Below are 26846 nucleotides of genomic sequence, written 5' to 3' on the forward strand. Positions count from 1 at the left end.
ATGCCTAGAAGAAATATTGTTCATGCTCCTAGGAAAGTAATGAATGAACCTTCTACAATCTATCATGCCTGCAATGCTTCATTTGCAATTTGTAGAAAGGATAGGAAGATAGTTGCTAGAAAATTAGGGGCAAAATGTAAGGGAGACAAGACTTGCATTTGGGTCCCTAAGACTATTGTGACTAACCTTGCAGGACCCAACATGATTGGGTACCTAAGACCCAAGCCTAAAATTGCCTTGCAAGTTTATGCATCCGGGGGCTCAAGCTGGATTATCGACAGCGGATGCACAAACCACATGACGGGGGAGAAGAGGATGTTCTCTTCCTACGTCAAGAACAAGGATCCCCAAGATTCAATCATATTCGGTGATGGGAACCAAGGCAAGGTGAAAGGGTTAGGAAAAATTGCTATTTCTTCCGAGCACTCTATTTCTAATGTATTCTTAGTAGAGTCACTTGGATATAATTTGTTATCCGTAAGTCAATTATGTAATAAGGGATATAATTGTCTATTCACAAATGTAGATGTGTCTGTCTTTAGAAGAAGTGATGGTTCATTAGCTTTTAAGGGTGTATTAGATGACAAACTCTATTTTGTTGATTTTGCAAAAGATGAGGCCAGTCTAGATGCATGCTTAATTGCTAAGACTAGCATGGGCTGGCTGTGGCATCGCCGCTTAGCACATGTGGGGATAAAGAACCTTCACAAGCTTCTAAAGGGAGAACACGTGATAGGTCTAACTAATGTTACCTTCGAAAAAGATAGACCTTGTGCAGCTTGTCAAGCAGGGAAACAATTGGGAAGCTCTCATCATGCCAAGAATGTGATGACAACATCAAGACCCCTGGAGTTACTTCATATGGACCTCTTCGGACTCGTCGCCTATCTAAGCATAGGAGGAAGTAAGTATGGTCTGGTTATAGTTGATGATTTTTCCCGCTTCACTTGGGTATTCTTTTTGCAGGATAAATCTGAAACCCAAGGGACCCTAAAGCGCTTCCTAAGGAGAGCTCAGAACGAGTTTGAGCTCAAGGTGAAGAAGATAAGGAGCGACAATGGGTCCGAATTCAAGAACCTTCAAGTGGAGGAGTATCTTGAGGAGGAAGGAATCAAGCACGAGTTCTCTGCTCCCTACACACCACAGCAAAATGGTGTGGTAGAGAGGAAGAACAGGACGCTTATAGACATGGCGAGGACGATGCTTGGAGAGTTCAAGACCCCCGAGCGCTTTTGGTCGGAAGCCGTGAACACGGCTTGCCACGCCATCAACCGGGTCTACCTTCATCGCCTCCTCAAGAAGACTTCATATGAGCTACTAACCGGTAACAAACCCAATGTTTCGTATTTTCGAGTTTTTGGGAGTAAATGCTACATTCTAGTGAAGAAGGGTAGGAATTCCAAATTTGCTCCCAAAGCCGTAGAAGGGTTTTTGTTAGGTTATGACTCAAATACAAAGGCGTATAGGGTCTTCAACAAATCATCGGGTTTGGTTGAAGTCTCTAGCGACATTGTATTTGATGAGACTAATGGCTCTCCAAGAGAGCAAGTTGTTGATCTTGATGATGTAGATGAAGAAGACGTTCCAACGGCCACAATGCGCACCATGGCGATTGGAGATGTGAGGCCAATGGAACAAAAGGAGCAAGATCAACCTTCTTCCTCAACAATGGTGCATCCCCCAACTCAAGAAGATGAACAGGATCATCAAGAGGAGGCGTGTGATCAAGGGGGAGCACAAGATGACCAAGTAATGGAGGAAGAAGCACAACCGGCACCTCCAACTCAAGTCCGAGCGATGATTCAAAGGGATCATCCCGTCGACCAAATTTTGGGTGACATTAGCAAGGGAGTAACTACTCGATCTCGATTAGTTAATTTTTGTGAGCATTACTCCTTTGTCTCTTCTATTGAGCCTTTTAGGGTAGAGGAGGCCTTGCTAGATCCGGACTAGGTGTTGGCCATGCAAGAGGAGCTCAATAACTTCAAGAGAAATGAAGTTTGGACACTGGTGCCTCGTCCCAAGCAAAATGTTGTGGGAACCAAGTGGGTGTTTCGCAACAAACAAGACGAGCACAGGGTGGTGACAAGGAATAAGGCTAGATTTGTGGCAAAAGGTTATGCCCAAGTCGCAGGTTTGGACTTTGAGGAGACTTTTGCTCCTGTGGCTAGGCTAGAGTCTATTCGCATTTTGCTAGCATATGCCGCTCACCATTCTTTCAGGTTGTTTCAAATGGATGTAAAGAGCGCTTTCCTCAACGGGCCAATCAAGGAGGAGGTGTACGTGGAGCAACCCCCTGGCTTCGAGGATGAACGGAACCCCGACCACGTGTGTAAGCTCTCTAAGGCGCTGTGATATCCTGGCCCCTGGGATGGGATGTCCTGGCCCAAGGCTTAATAGAATTAATAGTGTAATCATACCAACAAGGTGCATCTTCTTTTTCGGAAGCCTATCTCGAAAGAACCTCCAAGTTAAGCGTGCTTGGCTTGGAGTAATTTGGGATGGGTGACCGACCGGGAAGTTTTCTCAGGTGCACATGAGTGAGGACAAAGTGCGCACAAAAGACTCGTGTTGGTCTGTGGGGACAATATATGATCCTAGAGAGCTGCCAGGAGTAAGTACCGCCGGTCTAGGGATTGGACGGGGTGTTACAAGTGGTATCAGAGCCGACCCTTGCGGTTTCACGGGCGTGTGTGGGCTAGGGGGTTCGGGTATATGGCACATGGTGCATGTGGGCCTGGAGTGGTCACATGGCATGGCATATGACGACACTAGACATATAGACGTGGCCAAGAGGGGAGGTTCCTGGATTGGGGTTGACCGACGAGGACGTCGGTCTTCTAAGGGGGTGGATTGTGATATCCTGGCCCCTGGGATGGGATGTCCTGGCCCAAGACTTAATAGAATTAATAGTGTAATCATACCAACAAGGTGCATCTTCTTTTTCGGAAGCCTATCTCGAAAGAACCTCCAAGTTAAGCGTGCTTGGCTTGGAGTAATTTGGGATGGGTGACCGACCGGGAAGTTTTCTCAGGTGCGCATGAGTGAGGACAAAGTGCGCACAAAAGACTCGTGTTGGTCTGTGGGGACAATATATGATCCTAGAGAGCTGCCAGTAGTAAGTACCACCGGTCCAGGGATTGGACGGGGTGTTACAGGCGCTCTATGGACTTAAGCAAGCCCCAAGAGCATGGTATGAATGCCTTAGAGACTTTTTAATTGCTAATGCTTTCAAGGTTGGGAAAGCCGATCCAACTCTTTTTACCAAGACTTGCGATGGTGATCTTTTTATGTGCCAAATTTATGTCGATGACATAATATTTGGTTCCACTAACCAAAAGTCTTGTGAAGAGTTTAGCAGGGTGATGACTCAAAAGTTTGAGATGTCGATGATGGGCGAGTTAAGCTATTTCCTTGGGTTCCAAGTGAGGCAACTCAAGGATGGGACCTTCATCTCCCAAACGAAGTACACACAAGACTTGATCAAGCGGTTTGGGATGAAGGATGCCAAGCCTGCAAAGACTCCAATGGGAACCGACGGACACACCGACCTCAACAAAGGAGGTAAGTCCGTTGATCAAAAGACATACCGGTCTATGATAGGGTCTTTACTTTATTTATGTGCTAGTAGACCGGATATTATGCTTAGTGTATGCATGTGTGCTAGATTTCAATGCGATCCAAGGGAATGTCACTTAGTGGCGGTGAAACGAATTCTTAGATATTTAGTCGCTACGCCTTGCTTCGGGATCTGGTATCCAAAGGGGTCTACCTTTGAATTGATTGGATATTCAGACTCCGACTATGCTGGATGTAAGGTCGATAGGAAGAGTACATCAGGGACGTGCCAATTCTTAGGAAGGTCCCTGGTGTCATGGAGCTCTAAGAAACAAACTTCCGTTGCCCTATCCACCGCTGAGGCCGAGTACGTTGCCGCAGGACAGTGTTGCGCACAACTACTTTGGATGAGGCAAACCCTCAGGGACTTTGGCTACAATCTGAGCAAAGTCCCACTCCTATGTGATAATGAGAGTGCTATCCGAATGGCGGATAATCCTGTTGAACACAGCCGCACAAAGCACATTGACATCCGACATCACTTTTTGAGAGACCACCAGCAAAAGGGAGATATCGAAGTGTTTCATGTTAGCTCCGAAAACCAGCTAGCCGATATCTTTACCAAGCCTTTAGATGAGCAGACCTTTTGCAAGTTGCGTAGTGAGCTAAATGTCTTAGATTCGCGGAACTTGGATTGATTTATAGCATACATGTGTTTTATGCCTTGATCATGTTCCTTAAGCATTTTGTTGTTTATTTACGGTGCTTAAGTTGTACAAGCACTCCCCGGACCTTACAAGTCCATTTGCAAGTGATGCACATATTTAGGGGGAGATGTGTTACAACTTGACTCTTTGAGACTAACCATGTGCTTGAGTTTGCTTGATCTAGTCTCAAAGGTGAATTGAAAGGGAAAAGGTGGACTTGGACCATGCAAGACTTCCACTGCACTCCGATGAAAGAGTAACTTATTCCAAGTTCATCTCTATGCTCTTATTGCCTTTTTACTCTTAGTTGAAGATTTTGGTGAGGCAATGGGGTTAAAGGGCCAAAGTTGATCCCGTTTTGGTGTTTGATGCCAAAGGGGGAGAAAATACGGCCAAAGCAAGAAATGGATCAGCTACCACTTGAGAATTTTGAAAATAGTAGAGTTATAGTTTTTGTTTGTCAAAATACTCGTGTTTGCCTCTTATTGTCAAAAGTTGGTCTCTTGTGGGGAGAAGGCTTTATTATGGGATAAAGGGGGAGTTTTTGAATCCTTGATCAATTTCTCGTGAAAAATCTCTCTTTATGTTTCAACATGTGTGTTTGACTTAGAGATAGGAAACTGAGTTTGATTTGCAAAAACAAACCAAGTGGTGGCAAAGAATGATCCATATATGTCAAATTTGAATCAAAACAATTTTGAGTTCTTATTTGAAGTGATTTTGCACTTGTTCTACTTGATTTATGTTGTGTTGGCATAAATCACCAAAAAGGGGGAGATTGAAAGGGAAATGTGCCCTTGGGCCATTTCTAGGTATTTTGGTGATTTAGTGTCCAACACAAGTGCCTAAGTGTTAAATGGTGGACAAAGTGCAAACCAAGTATAAAGGTATGTTTCTCAGACTTAGTACATTGTTTTAGAGACTAATGTATTGTGTCTAAGTGCTGGAAACAGGAAAAATCAAGTTGGAATTAAAGATGGCTTTGTTCAGCCAAAGTCAGCTCTGTCTGGGTGCACCGGACAGTGTTCGGTGCGCCAGGCTGGCTCAGGCGAACTTGCTGCTCTCGGGAAGTGATTAACGGCGTACGGCTAAAATTCATCGGACTGTCCGGTGAGCCAACGGTCGGCCGGGCCAACGGTCGGCCGCGCGATCCGCGCGAGACACGTGGCCGAGCCAACGGTCAGAAGGGGGCACCGGACAGTGTCCGGTGCGCCAACGGCTCCAAAGCGCCAACGGTCAGCTTCGCCAAATAAGGAAGGAGATCCACACCGGACAGTGTCCGGTGGTGCACCGGACTGTCCGGTGCGCCAGGCGACAGAAGGCAAGAATTGCCTTCCTGGAATGCTCTCAACGGCTCCTAGCTGCCTTGGGGCTATAAAAGGGACCCCTAGGCGCATGGAGGAGTACACCAAGCATTCCTTGAGCATTGTTGATCACTCACACTTCATTCTTGCGCACTTATTCGACATTCTTAGTGATTTGAGCTCCGTTCTAGTGTGAAACTCGTGATAGTCTCTTGAGCTCAAGTCTGGGTCTTGTGTGTGTGCATTTGCTGTGATCTTTGTGTCTTGTATGAGTTGCTCATCCCTCCCTTACTCCGTGCTTCTTTGTAAGGGCGAGAGACTCCAAGTTGTGGAGATTCCTCACAAGCGGGATAAAGTAAAGCAAAGCAAAACACCGTGGTATTCAAGTAGGTCTTTGGACCACTTGAGAGGGGTTGATTGCAACCCTCGTCTGTTGGGACGCCACAACGTGGAGTAGGCAAGTGTTGGACTTGGCCGAACCACGGGATAAACCACTGTGTCTATTTGTGTTGATCTTCTTGTGGTTATTGTGTTTTGCTAAGACTCCTCTCTAGCCACTTGGCATTATTTGTGCTAACTCCTAATCTAGTTTTGTGAGTTAAATATCAAGTTTTTACAGGATCACCTATTCACCCCCCCTCTAGGTGCTCTCAGTTGGTCAGTCCAAACGGCATCACTGTGAATTCATATTGCCCGTACCGGGTGACAAATGCAGTCTTCTGGATGTCTGCTTCCTTGATCCTCAGTTGGTGGTAACCAGACCTTAGGTCTATCTTGGAGAAGTACTTGGCTCCTTGAAGCTGATCGAAGAGGTCGTCGATCCGAGGAAGTGGATACTTGTTCTTGATGGTGACTTCATTTAACGATCGGTAATCGATACACATTCTCATGCTTCCATCTTTCTTAGAGACAAACAGGACTGGTGCTCCCCAAGGGGATGAGCTGGGACGAATGTATCCCTTTTGCTGAAGATCTGCGATTTGAAGCTTCAGTTCTGCTAACTCGGTCGGAGCCATGCGGTATGGTCTCTTCGTGATGGGTGTCGTCCCAGGGATCAGATCTATGTAGAACTCCACTTCCCTTTCTGGTGGCATTCCTGGTAACTCTTCTGGAAACACATCCATGAATTCTTCTACCACTGATATACTTTCTGTTGCTAGATTGAACATCATTGGGTCACTGGCGGGTGGCTGTGCCTGACAAGAGACTGACTTTCCCTGCTGGTTGGTGAGGAGGACTGTCTTGTCTGCGCAACTGATGATGCCTTTGTGTTTGGTTAACCAATCCATCCCTAAGATCACATCAATTCCTTTGGATGGCAAGACGGTTAAGTCTGCCAGGAATACTACCCCACTTAAAAGGATTCTGACTTAGGAGCATTTGAGCTGGCATAGAAGGTCTGACCCTGGGGTTCGGGTGACCAAGGGGATCTCTAGAGGAGTAGAGGGAATGCCATGCTTTTCCACAAAACCTGTGGCTATGAAGGAGTGGGATGCTCCAGAATCGAAAAGTACGGTAGCGGGAGTAAATTCAACAAGGAACTCACCGAGCACTACTCCCGGAGCTTGTTGAGCCTCCTGGGCATCGACGTGATTCACTCGTGCCCTTCCTTGGTATGGGGTCTTGTTCTGCTGGCTGACGGAAGAGGGCGCCTTGGGGGCGGATGCCGAGGTATTCTTGGGGCCATTCACCGAGTTGGAGTAGGCGGGTCCTGGTGGCTTCAGCTGCGGACAGTTGTTCTTGAAGTGACAACATGCATTCACCGGGGGTTGGTTGCTTGCCACTGAGGGGGTATGGAAAGAGCTCTGACTCTGCTGGCTGAACCGTGACGGGGTGGGTCCAGCTGGTCTACTGAAGTTTGGCCCCTTGGGTGGAAACCCAAATGATCGAGTCTTCTGGTGCCGGTCCTGCTGCTGTGCCTGGAGAACCTGGAACTTTCTTTTGAGATGTCTTTTTTCTTCCTCCTTTGCCCTTCCAACTTGCATGGCCTTGTTGGAAAGGTGAGAGAAACTGATGAAGTCTTGGCTAGCCAGAATTGTCTTGAGTTCTGGCCTGAGTCCCTTCAGGAAACGAGCCATCTTCTTGCCCTCGGTACTGACGTCATCTGGCGCGTAGCGGGCTAACTCTGTGAACTTGTGCACATATACGCTGACAGATCTTCCGTCTTGAGTCAGTTCTCGGAACTCATCCTCCTTAAGCTGTACGAGCCCTTGGGGCACATGGTGCTCCCGGAAAGCTGCTTCAAATTCCGCCCAGGTAGCATCTCTGATGGTGACGTTGAAGGTGTCCCACCAAGCTAAGGCCATCCCAGAAAGTTGGTGGGCAGCCAGTTGAACACGCTGATTTTCTGGGCAACCAATGGCTTCCAGCTTTCTTTTGATCGTGCGCATCCAATCGTCTGCATCGAGGGGGTTGCTTGATCCGACGAACGTGGGAGGCTTGAGTCTCAGGAAATCCCCCATTCTGTCTTGCGGTCTTCCACCATTTGGTCGTTGATTTTCCAGACTTCGAGTGAGGACCTCGATGAGTCGGGTTTGATTGGCCAGAACTTGGGCTAGGTCTAAGGGTAGTTGCGGAGGTGCGGGGAGGTGGGTTTCACTTTCCTCTCTAATGGCTTCCCCTTCAGCTCTCAGGGGAAACCCTGCTCCAATCCCGGAGGCGGTAGGTGTGGTTTTATCCGAAGCCATCTGCCAGGGGAGAGAGTCACTATTATGCACATGGAAATTGTTTTCAACCAAGTTATTTTATTCATTACACCAGTACATTACAAGCATATGATTACTACAGGTTGAACTACACGAGAGTGTTCCCTGAGGTACTACCGAACTCTTTCTCTAAGGTATCCCCAAATTCCTTGAGAAGATCATCAAGGCTTGCTAGGGATATATCCTCGGCGTCGGACCAATCATCAATTCTGGGGGGAGGTGGGGCTGGAGGGGTCTTCTTCTTCTTTTTCTCTGTTTGGCATCCTCGGTTGGTGGTCTTCTTCTGGATTTTCTTCTTGGGAGCGAGCTTCCTTAGCTTCTTGTCATAGTCCATCTTTAAGGTTCGATAGGCCTCACAGGTGTTGGCTTCCTCGCCTTCTGCTATGTCGAGACACTCCTGGAGAGATGCCTTCTCTTGCTTAAGCTCTTTGACTTGCTGCTCTAGGCTTTCCACTCGGGAGTTTAGGTGGGTGCAGTGGGAGGAGAGATCATCGTAGTGGTTGTCGAGGGTGTGGAGGTATCCGGCCATGTAGACGATGGTGGGGTCATCTTCTGTGGGGTCTCCTCCTGACAGAGCCTGGAGTCTTTTCCTCCAGGTGGGGGTATTTTTGTTGCTGGGTGGAAAATATCGAAGGGGGGTCTCAGAGATCTCTCGGCTGTAGTTTTGGCACAGCTGTTTAAGGGCTTTTCGGGCAACACTCTGGCAAGTGTCTGGGAAGCGGTGCCCGATGAAGGTGACTTGGAAGGGAGGGTGGTTTGGGTAGTTTCGGCTTTCTCCCAGGTAGACTGCCATAAAGCACTTTTCTATTCCATTTTCGCGGTATTCCTTCCAGACATATTCGGGCTTCTTGCGGATCCCCATGCGTAGCGTGCAACTTCGTAGAAGGTGAGGAAAGCCTTCCTCCTCTGAGCAATAGGATGTCCTAATAACCCAGGGGCCTTCCATCTGGTAGAAGAAAAGAAGGGTCTGTTAATATCGGGGAAAGGAGGGAGAGTGTTTCTTGGGGGTAAGAGGTGTTTTCTTGTTAAGGCAACTTTTAAGGTCAGGGTTGCGGTCTACGGCCAGTCCTATAGGCTCTGATACCACCTGAAGCGTCCCGATCCTTTGGGACTCAAATGTGATACAATTACTAGTCCCAGGAGGCTAGTAACCACATTCATTACTTCAAATAGTTACAGAGTCTGAATAATGTTATTACAATACCGGGGAATACAAGCTCGGGAGTGAGCCGAAAATCATAAAGCGCAGTGGAAGGTAAAATAGCCCAGGCCACAGGCAGAACTGGGTGAGGACACAGCCCCATCAATCAAGCATAGCAGAAAAGAAGTCTTCAGCTGCTGAAAAACATAAATAAATCTAGGTGAATACACTAGGTATTCCGCAAGCCCACCCGACTCCTGTAAAGAGAAAGTGACCTATAATGTACATGTTTCATATGGTGGAGTTGAAGTCACTCATACTTTTTCAGAGAAAGGCATAACTCGTTGTTTAAGGTTTTCCTAAGACAATAGAAATAACACTTGCTTGACCACCACTGAGCTTCCTGCTCCCGTGGCACGACTTTCTTTCCAGAACATACACACACCTTTCCCTGTTCCCGGTTGTAGTAGAAACACTAATTGCCATACCATACCAGACTCGTCCATACCAGTGGACACAGACTATTCGAATAGGTTTTCAAACTCTGCGCAGAGGTGTACACTTTACCCACTAGTCCGGCTCTGCGATCTCATAGCTAGTGAGACTCGAATCCGAATCTCTTTCTTTCCTCGCACGTCCTAACCTTAACGGTTATACCAGAAGGAGTCAGGCCACTGCCATGTCCAAACCGGACAAATCATTCCCCCTCCTTATCCTCCCGGTGCTCCCCAGCCTTCATAACCCTGGGGTTGGATCGTAAGAGTTCAGATCGAGTGGCTGCCCACACAGCCTCGAGTGGTTGTACTTTTTATGAGTACCGGCAATGAAAGATGACAAACCGGTCCTTATACGAGAGGACGATCCTTCTGCTCACGCCTAAACCAGCTGAGCCATCACCTTAGGCCCTCCCCTAAACCAGGGAGTCCCTGATCATCCTACTCACCAGGTGATGAGGGTGAATACCCTTCATCACACACTTTTTGGAAAACATGTTACTTGCACCCTTTTACTTACCCCATATCTTTTAATCAAAGTAATAGTTAATGCGGACTCTCTCATGCTCACCATGCAATTCGATTCCCATCCCATAATCCAGGCCTAGGCAGTGGTAGAGAGGAATAGGTAAATAATGCATCAAGGGAAGGATGGACTTGCCTTCGTCAAAGCTTTCCTGGCACAAGAGGTTTATCTCGGAGGGGTCGGGTTCTTGCCCTTCTTCCGGAGCTATAAGTTCCGAAGGATCAGATCCCTCTTCCGCTAATCAAACACAGATAATAACAATACATCAAACATAGTGGCTTTAGTGGGGTGTGCAAATTCTTATACCTTATTATTTTTGTGCCCTATAATTTATTTAGACTATTTTTGGTGCATAAAATATTAGCATCTAAATATATATATGAAAATGGGAAAAAGAAAAGGGAAAAGAAAAAGAAGAAGGGATTTCCAGCTAGCTGGGCCGGGGGGGGATTTCGGCCCACCAGGCGCGAGCGCGCGCGCGGGCGTGCTTGCGGCCCAGTTGGCCCAGCCGCGAGGGAGCGACGGCGGGGGATGGCGCCGTGGCGCGGGGCCCACACGCCAGGGAGAGGGGGTGGTTAACGGCGTTGATGGCAACGGAAGGAGGGGGGTTCGACCGGAGCCCGGCCGGCGGCAAAATCCCGCGGCGGTTCTCCGCCGCTGGTCCGGTTCTACGGCGGGGAGGTGGTGGCGAGGCACGGGTGGGTGCAGGGGATCACGGGAGTGGGGTTAATTTGGCCTGTGGGGCCCTATGGCGGCCGGTCTGTGGCACGGTGGCGGGTGCCCGCGGCGGTGATGCCGCCGGTGCGGTTGCCGGCCACAATAGAGGGGGGAAAGTGGCTCCCTGTGACCGTGAGAGTGTGGCGGAGCTTCGAGCATAGTTTAATTGGACAGAGGATCGCTAGAGAGGGGGAAGGGAGCTCACCGGAGCGACGAAGGGAGCACGGCGGCGCTAGCTCGAATGGCTCGGGGGAAAGCAGTGGAGATGGCCGGAGCTGGTGTGGTGAGGACGGGGTCCGGGCGGGTGCTTTTATAGGCGCTCGGGAAAGGGAGGGGGATGGAGGAGACGGCGAGCACCGGCGAGCTCGCCATGATGTCGGGAATGGCGCTAACGCCGATTGAGATGGCTCGGGCAGGCGGGGGGGTGAGGGGACGGCTCGAGTATAGTAGCGGGGTTGTCGCGGAGGTTGGGCGAGCCTTAATGGCGAGGCGACGGGGCGAGGGGGGGCTCGGCGGCGGATGCGCCGGTGAGGGATGGGCGAGAAAGACGAAGCTGACAGGCGGGCCCTGTTGCTAGAGAGAGGGAGCGGTGCGAGAGGGAGGGAGGCGGGTCGCTGACGGGCGGGGCCAGGCTGTCAGCGAGAGGGAGCGGCGCGCGGAGCTGGACCGCCTGGGCCGGGGAGAGGGGAAGGGGAGCGCGGGCGCGCGGGGCTGGTTGGGCCGGATTCGGCCCAGCCGAGGGAGGGGAGAGAGTTTCTCTTTTTTCTTTTCTTTTTCTAATTCTTTTCTTTTCCTTTTTCTATTTTTGTTTCTTTTTCTTTTGAATCAAAAATTCTCTAAATGATCTTGAGTGATAAATATAGTCTAGGTGAGGTGCTCTTGTCATTTCAAGTGTATGCACATGATGGGGTGATCTAGGGGTAGAGTTAAAGGAGAAAATAAATTAAAGAGGGGGGGTTTAGGAGGTTAGGGTTTCAAACCTTGGTTGGGATTTTTGGGATGCTACAGGAGATCTTGATCTGTGATGTTCCCTGGACTATTTGGCACACACCTGCGTTAGCCTCTGCTGTAATAAGTGAGTGTTGTCTCTGTGCTGTGAAAGATCGCTTACGCTTCTTTTGTCTTAGAGGTTCGTTTCGTTTGTCCATCCTTTGTGCTGCTCCTGTCGTATTCAGAAACTTGTCTCGATTGTCTAGGGCAGGTTTGGCCATTGGTGTTGCATTTTGCTAAGACAATTTACGCTATGCTGAACTGATGCAATATGTTCCTATTTTCTAATGAAATAGGGGAACTCCTTTCTATCAAAAACAGAAGCGTCCTGTTTGGTACAACTTTTACTTAAATATGTGAAAAAGCTGTAAAATTTACGTGCTAAACATAACCCATATTTGGTACACTCTTCGTGAACACGTATTCTCATGTATCATTTATGCACATCAAGGAAGTGATATCGAAAGTTGATAATATTTTTTTTTGATTTTCTTCATAATTTTGGGCAACTGAACATGTTCCTCCCCTAAGTCGCTTCCATGAAAATCCATCAGATTTGAGTTATGACCGTTGGAATTGACATATTTTTTCTTTGGTTGTTTCCCACTCATCGACGTCGATGGGTATGCACAATTTAGAGATGGCCAAACGGGCGGCCCGGCCCGTCACTGCCCTAGCACGGTCAGGCACGGTACAATTAGGGCACGACCCATTTGGCCCGTTTAATAGTCGTGCCGTGCCGGCACAGCACTAGTGCCTAAGCCGAGGCCCAAGCACGACACTGAGCCTTCTTAGCCGTGCCGTGCCGGCACGGTAGGCCCGTTTAGCCCATTTAGCCCGTTTAGCACTACACCACAGAATTTTAGTCAGACATTCATAAACACAGTTAAAACATACTAAAATAGCTAATATTGAGTTGTTTAGTGTAATGGCTGACTCATTAAAAACCTATCTTGGTAAAAACTCACCCTTTTGAGAAAACCCTAGATAGGAAAAAAGAGTACAACCCACAGCTAACTAGTCGTGCTTGGGTCTAATCATGCATAATCGTGCTTTAGAGCTAATCGGGTCGTGCCCGTGTCGGCCCAGCGTGCTCGGCACTCGGCCCAGGCACGACACTAGCCATAGGGCCGTGCCGGCACAGGCCCGACTCCACCCGTGCCGTGGCGTGCCCAGCCACTACGGGTCGTGCCGTGCTCCGGGCCGGCCCGATTAGCCCGACACTATTGACCATCTATAATGCACATCAATAAACTATAGAATTCCACCTCTCAGCTACTAAACATATGACATCATATGCTGGAACCTTGTTTTTATACAGTATTTCTATCATTTTATTTCCTAAATAACATGATTTATTTGCTTATATCATGATATATGACTCAACTATTAGAACTATAAATGTTTTTTGCCCTAAACACTTTAAATCAAGTCCTATTTCAATTTGTAGGACTTAAATATAGAACTACTTGATGCTCTAAGTTGTTTAATTTTTTAATATATTATTGTAGTGTATATTTTGATATAGTGTCTATTGAAGTGTACTATAATAAAAAATGATATATGTATTAGAAAAGCTAAAATATCAAAATAGAGAGAGTCCTTACTAGTTCAATAGATTGACCATGTTGTTGAACCCGAAGCCATTGGTTGCCGCCGTCGACGAGCCATATCACAAACCCCCCATCCTTCTTTGACTTTTCTCTGAATTTCGAACCCTCGAAATGATGTCCTGTCCATCACTCCGGTCCCTGTCACTGAGATGAGCGAGCCTCTAGAGCATCAGCTGCATATGCCAACACGTCAGCACCACTCGCACCGCGCACGGGCCGCGCACTGCCCGTGCCCGAACTGGAATCTTTTAGGACCCAGAACTCCACGCATCCACACGTTTTCCACAATCCGGAAGTAAAAGGACGCATGGACCGGTCTCTTTCCGATCTCCCACCTGGCGCCGCTCTGTATCTGTGCACCGTGTCGCCGTGTGCCTCTCGATGGCTGCTCTCAAGTGTCAACCTATATAAGCGCCTCCACCCGCAGCTTCCCGCTTCAGTTCGAAAGGTTCAACTTCAAACACACTCCAAACTCCAAGCCTCAATAATCTCGACCTCTGTAATGACCAAGAAGCTCATCTCCATCTCCACCATGGCCGGGAAGCAAGGTTGCAAGGAGCAGTCCAATGATCGGAGGATCCAGGCTTCGATCCAAGGAGACGCCAAGAGCGTGGTGGTGGGGTTCGGCGGCAGGCTGGTCACCCGTGAGCAGGAGCAGGAGGACGCCATCATCGTCGCGGCGCTGCGGCACGTGGTGTCCGGGTACAGCACGCCGCCGCCGGAGGTCGTCGTCACGGTGGCGGGCGGGGAGGCGTGCGGGACCTGCGGCATCGACGGGTGCCTCGGCTGCGACTTCTTCGGGGCGCCGGAGCTGGCGCAGGAGGCAGTGTCCTGCGGCACAGGGCAGGTGGCGACGACGGCGTCGGTCGGGGGCGGGGCAGCGGCGGCGGCGCTGAGGCCCCGGCGGCGTAGGAACAGGAACATGTACCGCGGCGTGCGGCAGCGGCCGTGGGGCAAGTGGGCGGCGGAGATCCGCGACCCGCGGCGCGCGGCGCGCGTGTGGCTGGGCACGTTCGACACCGCGGAGGAGGCCGCCAGGGCCTACGACTGCGCCGCGGTCGAGTTCCGCGGCCCGCGCGCGAAGCTCAACTTCCCGGGCCACGAGGCGCTGTTCCAGGGCCACGGCGACACCGCGGCGGCGGCGGACACCGAGACACTGACGCCGTCGCCGGGAGAGTGGCAGCTGGGCGGCGGAGCAGGAGACGAGCTGTGGGAAGGTCTACAGGACCTCATGAAGCAGGACGAGGTGGACCGCTGGCTCGCGCCGGTTTTCGGCGCCGCGTCTAGTTTTTGAGCTGTTGTACTGTGCACACACAAGCGTGGTTACTGACAGGATCACAGCTAGACTGACCACCATTCTTTTGCTGTCTATTGAACTAGTTGGTTCTTTTGTAGCGTATTTTTTTAGGGAAACATGATTCTTTTTTTTTTTGCCGTGTGTTGATTGGGATATAGAGAGTTTTTTTCCTCTCTTGATGGAAGTACTTGGGAAGCTATGTTGATAGACTGAACATTTTTTTGTACTCTGGCTGCTGAGATTCTTTGACGAATTATACGGTGAACAAAGCATCGTTTTTTATATAAATAAAAAAACAGTTGACCGATGGAACCATACATAACTCGTCACTCACTAGTCAGAGGCCAAACGTCCCAGGTCAAAACAAACATGGTAAAAGTAAAGTAGGAAAGCGCTGGAGTCAATGTTAATTCATTAAATTTCTTCCCTTTCATTTGGCATCCCTTGTTTATCTCATCCTTGCTCTGAGCATATGTTGTTTAAGCATTCCTGATTCTGTCGCGTTGCGCTCTGAAATTCTTGTGGAAGGATTTAGCTACCAGCTGTGGCGATAGTGACAGGCTTTTGCTTCTGTATCGAAAAAGGGAATTAATGTGAAAGGTGTGGTAGACAAAAGAAAACGATGCATGGGGCAACCGAGAGCGACGAGTGGAGTGGCGCTGGCGCGCAGCCGAGCTGAGCGGGCGGGGCGGGCGGTTGGTTACTCGTCATCGTCAACTCGTTTCCAAGGACCCAAAGAGAAGAGCTTACTCGTCACTGCCAAATGCCGGCACCTACATGCCGCTGCGCCACCAGCCTACATACCGCGGCGCCAGCTGCGCGTGCTGGGTCCGCTTCGTCAGACGAAACGGAGGGAAGCGCTCTTGGACCGGACCGGACCGGACGGCGCGCCCGCGGGCGGGAAGCGGTATGACTGCCGTGCCCGGTGCCCCGTTGGCTGGTTAAAGTTTTTGACTGGTCTTTCTTTCAGCCATGCGCCGCACAAGTGGCTTCTAGATTCTAAGGTTAACTTTCCACGCTACTCAGCAGGCACATGTATTGACTCGTCCACTCGAATAGTGAGTCGTACGCATTCCCCCCATCTACACATCTACCGCAAAACTGCGTGTTTGATTTAGCTTTTTTCTCATCAACTTTTTTAAGATTTTAGCTGTGTAGAGAATTTAAGTATCATTAAGATTATATGGTGAGGAAGATAAAAGTGTTTATAGGGCTCAGAATCTAGAAAGTGACATATTCATACTATTGCAACAACTCAACCAATTATATATTTATGTTGATTTTGAATGATTTTTATCCTAACGAATTTTATAGAAGCTGGCTGAAAAGCTGAGCGTTTGGCAGTCCGCAGCAGCTTTTGGTGGCCAGAAGCTAAAAAAACTGAAACAAGCAGGGGCAATTAATTCGTCTGCAAAGAAATATTAGATTCAAGGATTCTGATGCAAACTCTAATAAAAAAACATATTTTATAGCATATCTAACAATGCTTATTTATTATCATAAATATCATTACTTTTCTACGATTTTTTTGATCATATTTCAAGTAGTTTGACTTATTAACAATTTAAAATCCTTTCTATACTAGGACGGAGGAGATACGTGGTACCTTTGTTGTATTATTATTCTGCATGTTACGATTGAGATTGGGCTTGGCTTCACTTAAGACAAGCCTAGCTCAGAGGTGGACATGATCGCGAGCCCGAGGAGCTTGAGTTTGATTAGTGTACACATTCTAAAAGTGCATCTAGGCTATAAGTGACTTTCAGTGAATTAAATGATAATAGAACTGAGATACTAGCTAACAATTCAGGTGAGATTATCCGCAAGTGTTTAATCCCAAGATGGTTTGTGTATATGGAGTATATGTGATGTGAACCAAATGACATCCAAATAAGATATACAATGCAGAGTATCAAATCATTGGTGGATCATATCAAGAACTGATTTATATATGGTCGGAAAGTGCACTCTCGAATCTCGATCTTATGGTGTAAAAGATCCTAACAAGATGTACACATGCTCAAGAGAACTTATATTAAGAACTCAATTGGATAATTCTGACTTAGAAAAGTGAGTGCTAATTTTTTTTCTTGGGGGAAACAAACCAGCTGACCAATTTATCCAATGCAAACAAACTATGGTAGACCTAGTGGACTGCACAGATATGGTGTGGCATACCCAATGTTTAGCTCTCAACCCAATAAAGCATTAATATTTTGATTACATCATTAGTTGTAGGTGCGTGTTTGGTTGTGATGGTGTTTTCATCAGCCGGCCGGTGGTACAAAAGTGCATCGCTGGTAAGGTTCGGTTAGGGGACTTGGTTGTGCAAGCTTTTTTATTACCCTCTTGTCGGGGACCATAATTAGGGGTACCCTCAAGGCGCCTAATTCTCAGCTGGTAACCCCCATCAGCATAAAGCTGCAAAGGCCTGATGGGCACGATTAAGTCAGGGATCAGTCCACACGAGTGACTCGATCACGCTTCACCCGAGCCTAGCCTCGGCCAAAGGCAGCCGACCTCGAGAGACTTCCGTCTCGCCCGAGGCCCCCTTTTTATGGCGGACACATCACCGGCTCGCCCAAGGCCTTGGCTTCGCTCAGAAGCAACCTTGACTAAATCACCACACCGACTGACCAAATTGCAGGGGCATTTAACGCAAAGGTGGCCTGACACCTCTATCCTGACACGCGCCCCCGGCAGAGCCGAGGTGACCGCCGTCACTCCACCGCTCCACTGGCCAGTCTGACAGAAGGACAGCGCCGCTTGCGCCACTCCGACTGCAGTGCCACTCGACAGAGTGAGTCTGACAGGCAATCAGGCCTTGCCAAAGGCGCCACGGCGAACTCCGCTCCGCCCGACCCCAGGGCTCGGACTCGGGCTAAGACCCGGAAGACGGCGAACTCCGCTCCGCCCGACCCCAGGGCTCGGACTCGGGCTAAGACCCGGAAGACGGCGAACTCCGCTCCGCCCGACCCCAGGGCTCGGACTCGGGCTAAGACCCGGAAGACGGCGAACTCCGCTCCGCCCGACCCCAGGGCTCGGACTCGGGCTAAGACCCGGAAGACGGCGAACTCCGCTCCGCCCGACCCCAGGGCTCGGACTCGGGCTAAGACCCGGAAGACGACGAAACTCCGCCTCGCCCGACCCCAGGGCTCGGACTCCGCCCTGGCCTCGGCCGAACGACTTCCGCCTCGCCCGACCCCTCGGCTCGGGCTCGGCCACGGCAACAGAAGGCAGACTCAACCTCGGCTTCGGAGGAAACCCCACGTCGCCCTGCCTGGGGCACAGACCGCCACGTCAACAGGAGACGCCATCATCATCCTACCCCGAATCGACTCGGGTCACGGAGAACAAGACCGGCGTCTCATCCGGCCAGCTCCGCCAGAGGGGCAATGATGGTGCTCCACAAGCTCCATGACGACGGCGGCCCCCAGCTCTCTTACGGAAGCCGGACGACGTCAGCAAGGACTCGACCGCTCCAACAGCTGTCCCTCCATCAGGCTCCGCCGCACCTCCGACAGCCACGACATCACGCCAGCAGGGTGCCCAGATCTCTCCGGCTGCCACATTGGCATGTACCTAGGGCGCTAGCTCTCCCTCCGCTAGACACGTAGCACTCTGCTACACCACCCCATTGTACACCTGGATCCTCCCCTTACGACTATAAAAGGAAGGACCAGGGCCTTCTCAGAGAAGGTTGGCCGCGCGGGACCGAGGACGGGACAGGCGCTCTCTTGGGGCCGCTCGCTTCCCTCACCCGCGTGGACGCTTGTAACCCCCCTACTGCAAGCGCACCTGACCTGGGCGCGGGACGAACACAAAGGCCGCGGGACTTCCACCTCTCTCACGTTCGGCTCCGGCCACCTCGCCTCTCCCCCTTCGCGCTCGCCCACGCGCTCGACCCATCTGGGCTGGGGCACGCAGCACACTCACTCGTCGGCTTAGGGACCCCCCTGTCTCGAAACGCCGACAGTTGGCGCGCCAGGTAGGGGCCTGCTGCGTGCTGACGAACAGCTCCCCGTCAAGCTCCAGATGGGCAGTCTCCAGCGACCTCTCCGGCCCGGGACGGTGCTTCGTTTCGGGACTCTCGAGTTCATGTCCTTCGATGGCAGCTACGACATGACACTTCTTCCACCGCCGCGCGACTACGACAATGGCGGCCGACAACCCGCCCGTCGGCGGCGGAATCGACGACGCCTTCCCCGCGTGGTGGAAGAGCAATATTCGGGCTCGCTCCGTTCTCTCCTCCGCCAACGGAGGAGGAGGCGGAGCCGTCAAGGCCAGACGGGAGGCCGCGCTTCGTCGGCCGTCGAGCGAATCGACGCCCCCGACGCCCCGACGAAAGGCACGCCGGACGTCGACCTCGCGTTCGAGACGGACGAGAGCGCCGTCCCCCCGCGGCACGCTGACCTTGAGCAAGAAGACGACGCCGGCGCGCTCGCGGAAAGCCTGCAGGACGTCGCCCTCGAACCAGGGATGACGGCGCAACCAGTCCCCGGTGTGACTACGTCGCTCCTCGTCGACCAAAAGGTAACGACTAACTCCCATCTTGCGTCATTTCGACTCGGCCCCAACCCGCCAAACGACCTCGTTTTGGCGGGCGCTCTCATTGAGGCGAGTGCAACCCTACTGAGGTTCTGTATGCGGTCGCCTTGGGACCGACTGACGGACGTCTCGACCTACGGGCCCTCTGGGTCCGAGGAAGATGACGATCCCAGCATCGGTTGGGATTTCTCCAGACTTGGCAACCCCAGTGCCGTGCGGGACTTCATGACCGCATGTGACTACTGTCTATCCGACTGTTCCGATGGAAGCCGCAGCCTTGGCGACGAGAGCTGCGGCCCAAGCCGCGAATGTTTCCACGTCGAGCTAGGGGATCCCACCGAAGGCGACCATCTTGGCATGCCGGAGGATGGTGACCTCCCCAGGCCGGTGCCTCGCGCCGACATCCCACGGGAGCTAGCTGTGGTCCCCGCTCCGGCGGGGGGTTACGACCCACAACTCGAGCAAGTCCGCGAGGCGCAGGCCAGGCTCAACGAGGGAACAGGAGCGCTTGAGCCGATCCGTCGGGACGTTGGACAGGCATGGGTGGGCCAACCCCTGGCCGGAGAAATACGTCATCTGCCCCAAGGTCTCCAGCACCGCGTTGCCAACGATGTCAGGATCAGGCCGCCGCCCGCATCCAGCGGGGTCGGTCAGAACCTGGCAACCGCAGCGATGCTCATCCGCGCGATGCCGGAGCCGTCAACCACCGAGGGTCGGCGAATCCAGGGAGAACTCAAGAATCTCCTGGAAGGCGCTGCGGCCCGGCGGGCCGAGAGCACTGCATCCCGGAGACAAGGATATCCCTCGGAACCTCATGCCGCGACTTCCCGATTCATGCGGGAAGCCTCGGTCTACACCGGGCGCACGCGCAACACCGCGCCTGCGGCCCCGGGCCACCTCGGCAACGAGCACCATCGACGCGACCGTCGGGCTCACCTCGACGAAAGGGTGCGCCGAGGCTACCACCCCAGGCGTGGGGGGCGCTACGACAGCGGGGAGGATCGGAGTCCCTCGCCCGAACCACCCGGCCCGCAGGCCTTCAGTCGGGCCATCCGACGAGCGCCATTCCCGACCCGGTTCCGACCCCCGACTACTATCACAAAGTACTCGGGGGAAACGAGACCGGAACTGTGGCTCGCGGACTACCGCCTTGCCTGCCAACTGGGTGGAACGGACGACGACAACCTCATCATCCGCAACCTCCCCCTGTTCCTCTCCGACACTGCTCGCGCCTGGTTGGAGCACCTGCCTCCGGGGCAGATTTCCAACTGGGACGACTTGGTCCAAGCCTTCGCTGGCAATTTCCAGGGCACATACGTGCGCCCCGGGAATTCCTGGGACCTTCGAAGCTGCCGGCAACAGCCGGGGGAGTCGCTCCGGGACTACATCCGGCGATTCTCGAAGCAGCGCACCGAGCTGCCCAACATCACCGACTCGGATGTCATCGGCGCGTTCCTCGCCGGCACCACTTGCCGCGACCTGGTGAGCAAGCTGGGTCGCAAAACCCCCACCAGGGCGAGCGAGCTGATGGACATCGCCACCAAGTTCGCCTCCGGCCAGGAGGCGGTCGAGGCTATCTTCCGAAAGGACAAGCAGCCCCAGGGCCGCCCATCGGAAGAAGCTCCCGAGGCGTCTGCTCCGCGCGGCGCCAAGAAGAAAGGCAAGAAGAAGTCGCAATCAAAATGCGACGCCGCCGACACGGACCTTGTCGCCGCCGCCGAGTATAAGAACCCTCGGAAGCCCCCCGGAGGTGCAAACCTCTTCGACAAGATGCTCAAGGAGCCGTGCCCCTATCATCAGGGGCCCGTCAAGCACACCCTCGAGGAGTGCGTTATGCTTCGGCGTCATTTCCACAGGGCTGGGCCACCCGCCGAGGGTGGCAGGGCCCACGACGACGACAAGAACGAAGATCACCCAGCAGGGGGGGTTCCCCGAGGTCCGCGACTGCTTCATGATCTATGGAGGGCATGCGGCGAATACCTCGGCTCGGCACCGCAAGCAAGAGCGCCGGGAGGTCTGCTCGGTGAAGGTGGCGGCGCCAGTCTACCTAGACTGGTCCGACAAGCCCATCACTTTCGACCGGGCCGACCACCCCGACCATGTGCCGAGCCCGGGGAAATACCCGCTCGTCGTCGACCCCGTTGTCGGCGATGTCAGGCTCACCAAGGTCCTGATGGACGGGGGCAGCTGCCTCAACATCATCTACGCCGAGACCCTCAAGCTTCTGCGCGTCGATCCGTCCTCCGTCCGAGCAGGCGCTGCGCCCTTCCACGGGATCATCCCTGGGAAGCGCGTCCAGCCCCTCGGGCGACTCGACCTCCCAGTCTGCTTCGGGACACCCTCCAACTTCCGAAGGGAGACCCTGACGTTCGAAGTGGTCGGGTTCCGAGGAACCTACCACGCCGTGCTAGGGAGGCCATGCTACGCGAAGTTCATGGCCGTCCCCAACTACACCTACCTGAAGCTCAAGATGCCGGGCCCCAACGGGGTCATCACCGTCGGCCCCACGTACAAACACGCGTTCGAATGCGACGTGGAGTGCGTGGAGTACGCCGAGGCCCTCGCCGAGTCCGAGGCCCTCATCGCCGACCTGGAGAACCTCTCCAAGGAGGTCCCAGACGTGAAGCGCCATGCCGGCAACTTCGAGCCAGCGGAGACGGTCAAGGCTGTCCCCCTCGACCCCAGTGGCGACACCACCGAGCAGATCCGGATCGGTTCCGGGCTCGACCCCAAATAGGAAGCAGTGCTCGTCGACTTTCTCCGCGCAAACGCCGACGTCTTTGCGTGGAGTCCCTCGGACGTGCCCGGCATACCGAGGGGTGTCGCCAAACAATCGCTGGATATTCGGGCCGGGGCCCAATCCGTCAGGCAGCCTCTGCGCCTCGATCATCAAGGAAGGGTCGGCCTCGCCATGGCGGAGCCCGACCCTCCCTCGGGGGCTAAAAAGGGGGAACCCCTCTTCGTCAAGATCTTTTTAAATCAAAAAAAAAGGGGAGGGCCTCTTGCGTTCTCCCAGTTACGTTCTCCTGGCTATGTCAGAAGCCGGGTCTCGAGGAGCGAATGCGGGTACATGAAAATGGCAAGGCCGATTGAGCCAAGGAATTCCCGTACCTCCGGGTTAGGGATACCTCACTCATCACCTGCCACGAAGGATGGCCCAACTCGAGAAGCCACTCTATTATTGACAAGGTAGGACGAACATGCAGACGGAAAGAAAGGAGAGTACGACTCCATGCAAGAAAGACAAAAGTGTTCAGGCCTCAGCGGCCATGGTGAGACACACGTTCAACAAGAAACTGTTCAAACGAGAATCAGGCGCCGCCTTGGGAAGGAGCCGCGCCTTCATCTCCACCCCCGCCATCGGTGGGGTCCATCTCGGCCTCCGGTGACGTCGCAGGAGGAAGCACCTCCGCCTCAAAGGTGGTCGCCAGCACCGCGCTCGGGCCGGCGGCAACCGCGTCAAGCCGCTGCACCTCCGCCAGAGCAGCATCGTCTTCGTCAGGAAGACAGTACCCCTCACTAACCCGCTCCAGATCCACAACGTAGTGAGAAGCGAGCACGGCGAAGGCCCGCCGGACGCCGTGATGTAGCGCTTCGCGGACTCTGCCGCGGGCGTGACCACCCAAGGCTCGAAGACGGCTCAGAGGGGAGCCTCCTGAAGGGACGTCAACGGAGCCGAGGGCACGATAAAAGTCCGAGACGGCCTCGGACATGGCCGCGAGGTCCGCCTCCCTCTGCTCAGCGGCTCCGGCAAGCGCCTCGGCAAGCGCCTTGGCGGACTCGTCAAGGGCGGACTCAAGCTCTGCAAGTAGCCAGGAGAAATACCTCAAGCACAAGCAAGGGAAACGAACAAGAAAAAGAACTAGGAAGGACCAAGACGTACTTCCGGCTCGGGCACGGTGCTCCGAGGCCGCGACTTGGGTCGCAGCTAAGTCAGCCGCGAGGGTCTCGGCTCGGCTCTCGGCCTCGGCGGCCCGGCCTTGAAGTCGGTTCCGTTCCTCGACGACCTGGGCGAGCTCCGATCGCTGCTGTTGTGCCTCCGCACGCGCCGCTGCCGCCTCGGCTCTCAGGTCGGCGCATAGCAGCTGGAGGTCCGCCACCTTGGCATCTTGCTGAGAAAGGCGCGTGGTAGCCTCGGCGAGCGAAGACCTCAGGGATCGCAGCGAGCCCCAGACACCAACCTCACGGCGGATGAACAACGACTTAGCGGCGCTCCGGTCCGTCAGATCCTGGGAAAAGGAAACAGGGCGTCACAGCAAGTATCACACAGAAGGAAAAAAGGTATGCCCGAAACCGCTACCTGGAGGATTTTGGGGACGTCTCTGCAGAAAACCTCCAGCGACGACCGGAGCGACCCCACCGTCGCCTCTGCGCACTCGCGGAGCTCACCCCAGGACTGGTCTTCCTGCTCATCATCGAGAACGAAGACGGGGTCCGAGGCCTCGCGGGTCCGGAATCGGAGCAACGGGCGCCGGGCCTCGGAGTCCCGCCGCACAGCGATGAGGCTGTCGCCCGGCTGGACGGATTGCGCGACCGCGCCCACCTCTTCTGGGATCTTGGGCACCGACGCATCAGCCATCCCGGCGCTGGCGGCGGCTGGACACCCTTCGACAAGGACGGCGGCAACCTCGGCGGTGGCAGGCGCCGGCATGACCGGCACGACAGGCGAACTCAGAGCCGCGTGGGCGTCGGCCGCCTCCTCAACCACGATCGCCGCCCCGGCGGAGGAGCCGGGCTCGGGAGCCCGCTCCTCCGAGATTGGCGACGCCCGAGCCCCCGATGTCGGAGTACCCCGCGAGAGGGTCGGCTGAATGGCGCTGGCCGCACAGTTCGACGCCGTCTTGAGGACCTTCCGGGGTGCCAGGTCGGTCTGGCCGTGACTTCGCTTGCTGGATAAAAAAAGGAAGGGGATCACAACCGAAACATACGAATGGGAGGCCAAGACGAAGACATTCCGAGGTACTCACCCACTCCGGGCCATGATCCACCGCGCCTGGGGAGAGCCTTCTTGGATCCCGGCTCTCGAAACGGCCGCCGAGGTCCGCTTCGCCGGCGCTTGGGGCGCCTGGGAGACAGGTTCCCCAGGCACGGCAGCGACGACCTGAGGGTCGCTCCCGTCCGCCACCAGCACAAGCGGCGGCCTCTGGGGAACAGACGCCTTGGTCTGGACCTCCGGAACTACTTCAGCTCCTCCGGCGGAGGGGTCAGGTGGCCTCTCGGTTCGCCCCCGCGCCTCGGGTCGGGAGCCCGACGCCCCGACTTCGGGGGCTGACGGAGTCGGTTCGCCCGGGGGCTGGCTCGACGGCTCTTGGCCACACCCCAGGCCGAGGCTGAGGCCGAGACGGGCGGCCATGCCGTCATCATCATCATCATCGTCGTCGTCATCGTCGTCGGGCGTCTCCGGCGACGGCTCCCTCGGGAGTCCGTCCCTCTCCTGCTGGCGGCGGCGCTTCTCCAAGGCGTCCCGAGCCCGCCTCCGCTCGCGGGCCCGGGCCTTCTCCGCGTCCTTCTTTTTCTTCTTCTCCTCCGCGGCAACCCACCGCGCTGCACGGTCCACCGCGTCCTCCGGGACCCGTGGCAGGGAGGGTTTGTGACACCCCACATCCTAAAAGGAGGGGAGAAAGGAACCCGATCATAAGGACCCGGAGCAACCAGATATACGAAGAAGGGAGGAGCAAACGCTCACCAAAGTCACGCACCCCTGATCGGGGCGCATCCGAAGCTGGGAGTATGCGTGGGGGTCCGGCTTCCCCATCGCGGCCGACACCCGCCATTGGAGGGCGTCGAAAGGGAGAGGATCAGGGGACATTCGTGAGCCCTCCCAGTCGGCTTCCGGGGTCATCTCCCAGAGCGACAGCCGCCGCTCCGCCAATGGGAGCACCCTCCGACGGTGAATGGCGGCGATCACTCCCGCAGCAGTAAGTGAAAGGGAATTAGGCTTACACCTAGTTCCTATATAATTTTGGTGGTTGAATTGCCCAACACAAATCTTTGGACTAACTAGTTTGCCCAAGTGTATAGATTATACAGGTGTAAAAGGTTCACACTCAGCCAATAAAAAGACCAAGTTTTGGATTCAATAAAGGAGCAAAGGGGCAACCGAGGGCACCCCTGGTCTGGCGCACCGGACTGTCCGGTGTGCCACCGGACAGTGAACAGTACCTGTCCGGTGCACCAGGGGACTTAGACTCCAACTCTTCACTCTCGGGAATTCTCGGAAGCCGGCGCGCTATAATTCACCGGACTGTCCGGTGTGCACCGGACATGTCCGATGCTCCAAGGAAGCTCGGCCTCCTGAACTCGCCAGCCTCGGGTTCGCGCGGCAGCCGCTCCGCTATAATTCACCGGACTGTCCGGTGTGCACCGGACTGTCCGGTGTGCCAGCGGAGCAACGGCTCCCTGCGGCGCCAACGGCTCCCTGCGGTGCATTAAATGCGCGCGCAGCGCGCGCAGAAGTCAGAATCGCCCATACCGGTGCACCGGACATCAAACAGTACATGTCCGGTGTGCACCGGACACCCAGGCGGGCCCACAAGTCAGAAGCTCCAACGGTCGGAATCCAACGGCAATGGTGACGTGGCAGAGGCACCGGACTGTCCGGTGTGCACCGGACTGTCCGGTGCGCCATCGAACAGAGGCTGCCAGCAACGGTCACTTTTGGTGGTTGGGGCTATAAATACCCCAACCACCCCACCATTCATTGCATCCAAGTTTTCCAACTTCTAACCACTTACAAGAGCTAGGCATTCAATTCTAGACACATACAAAGAGATCAAATCCTCTCCAATTCCACTCAAGCCTTTAGTGACTAGCGAGAGAGATTTGCCGTGTTCTTTTGAGCTCTTGCGCTTGGATCGCATTCTTTCTTTCTCTTGTGCTCTTGTGATCAACACTCGATTGTAACCGAGGCAAGAGGCACCGATTGTGTGGTGGCCCTTGCGGGGAAATTGTGTTCCCGGTTGATTGAGAAGAAGGAAAGCTCACTCGGTCCGAGGGACCGTTTGAGAGAGGGAAGGGTTGAAAGAGACCCGGCCTTTGTGGCCTCCTCAACGGGGAGTAGGTTTGCGAGAACCGAACCTCGGTAAAACAAATCCGCGTGTCACTCTCCTTATTTGCTTGGGATTTGTTTTGCGCCCTCTCTCGCGGACTCGTTTATATTTCTAACGCTAACCCGGCTTGTAGTTGTGATTATTTTTGTAAATTTCAGTTTCGCCCTATTCACCCCCCCCCTCTAGGCGACTATCAA

The 26846-nt window shown here is 53.7% G+C and overlaps 1 protein-coding gene across 1 annotated transcript; it reads left to right on the top strand.

Moving 5' to 3' along the window:
- Nucleotides 1-14193: 14193 nt before the first annotated feature.
- LOC103647485 (ethylene-responsive transcription factor ERF109-like) lies at nucleotides 14194-15276 on the top strand. Its single transcript, NM_001150750.3, has one exon. The coding sequence runs from the start codon at nucleotides 14258-14260 to the stop codon at nucleotides 15047-15049; it is 792 nt and encodes a 263-aa protein (NP_001144222.3). The 5' UTR covers nucleotides 14194-14257; the 3' UTR covers nucleotides 15050-15276.
- The last annotated feature ends 11570 nt before the right edge of the window (nucleotides 15277-26846 follow it).

The sequence above is a fragment of the Zea mays genome, chromosome 2 (genome assembly GCF_902167145.1).
Source record: "Zea mays cultivar B73 chromosome 2, Zm-B73-REFERENCE-NAM-5.0, whole genome shotgun sequence".
NCBI lineage: Eukaryota > Viridiplantae > Streptophyta > Magnoliopsida > Poales > Poaceae > Zea > Zea mays.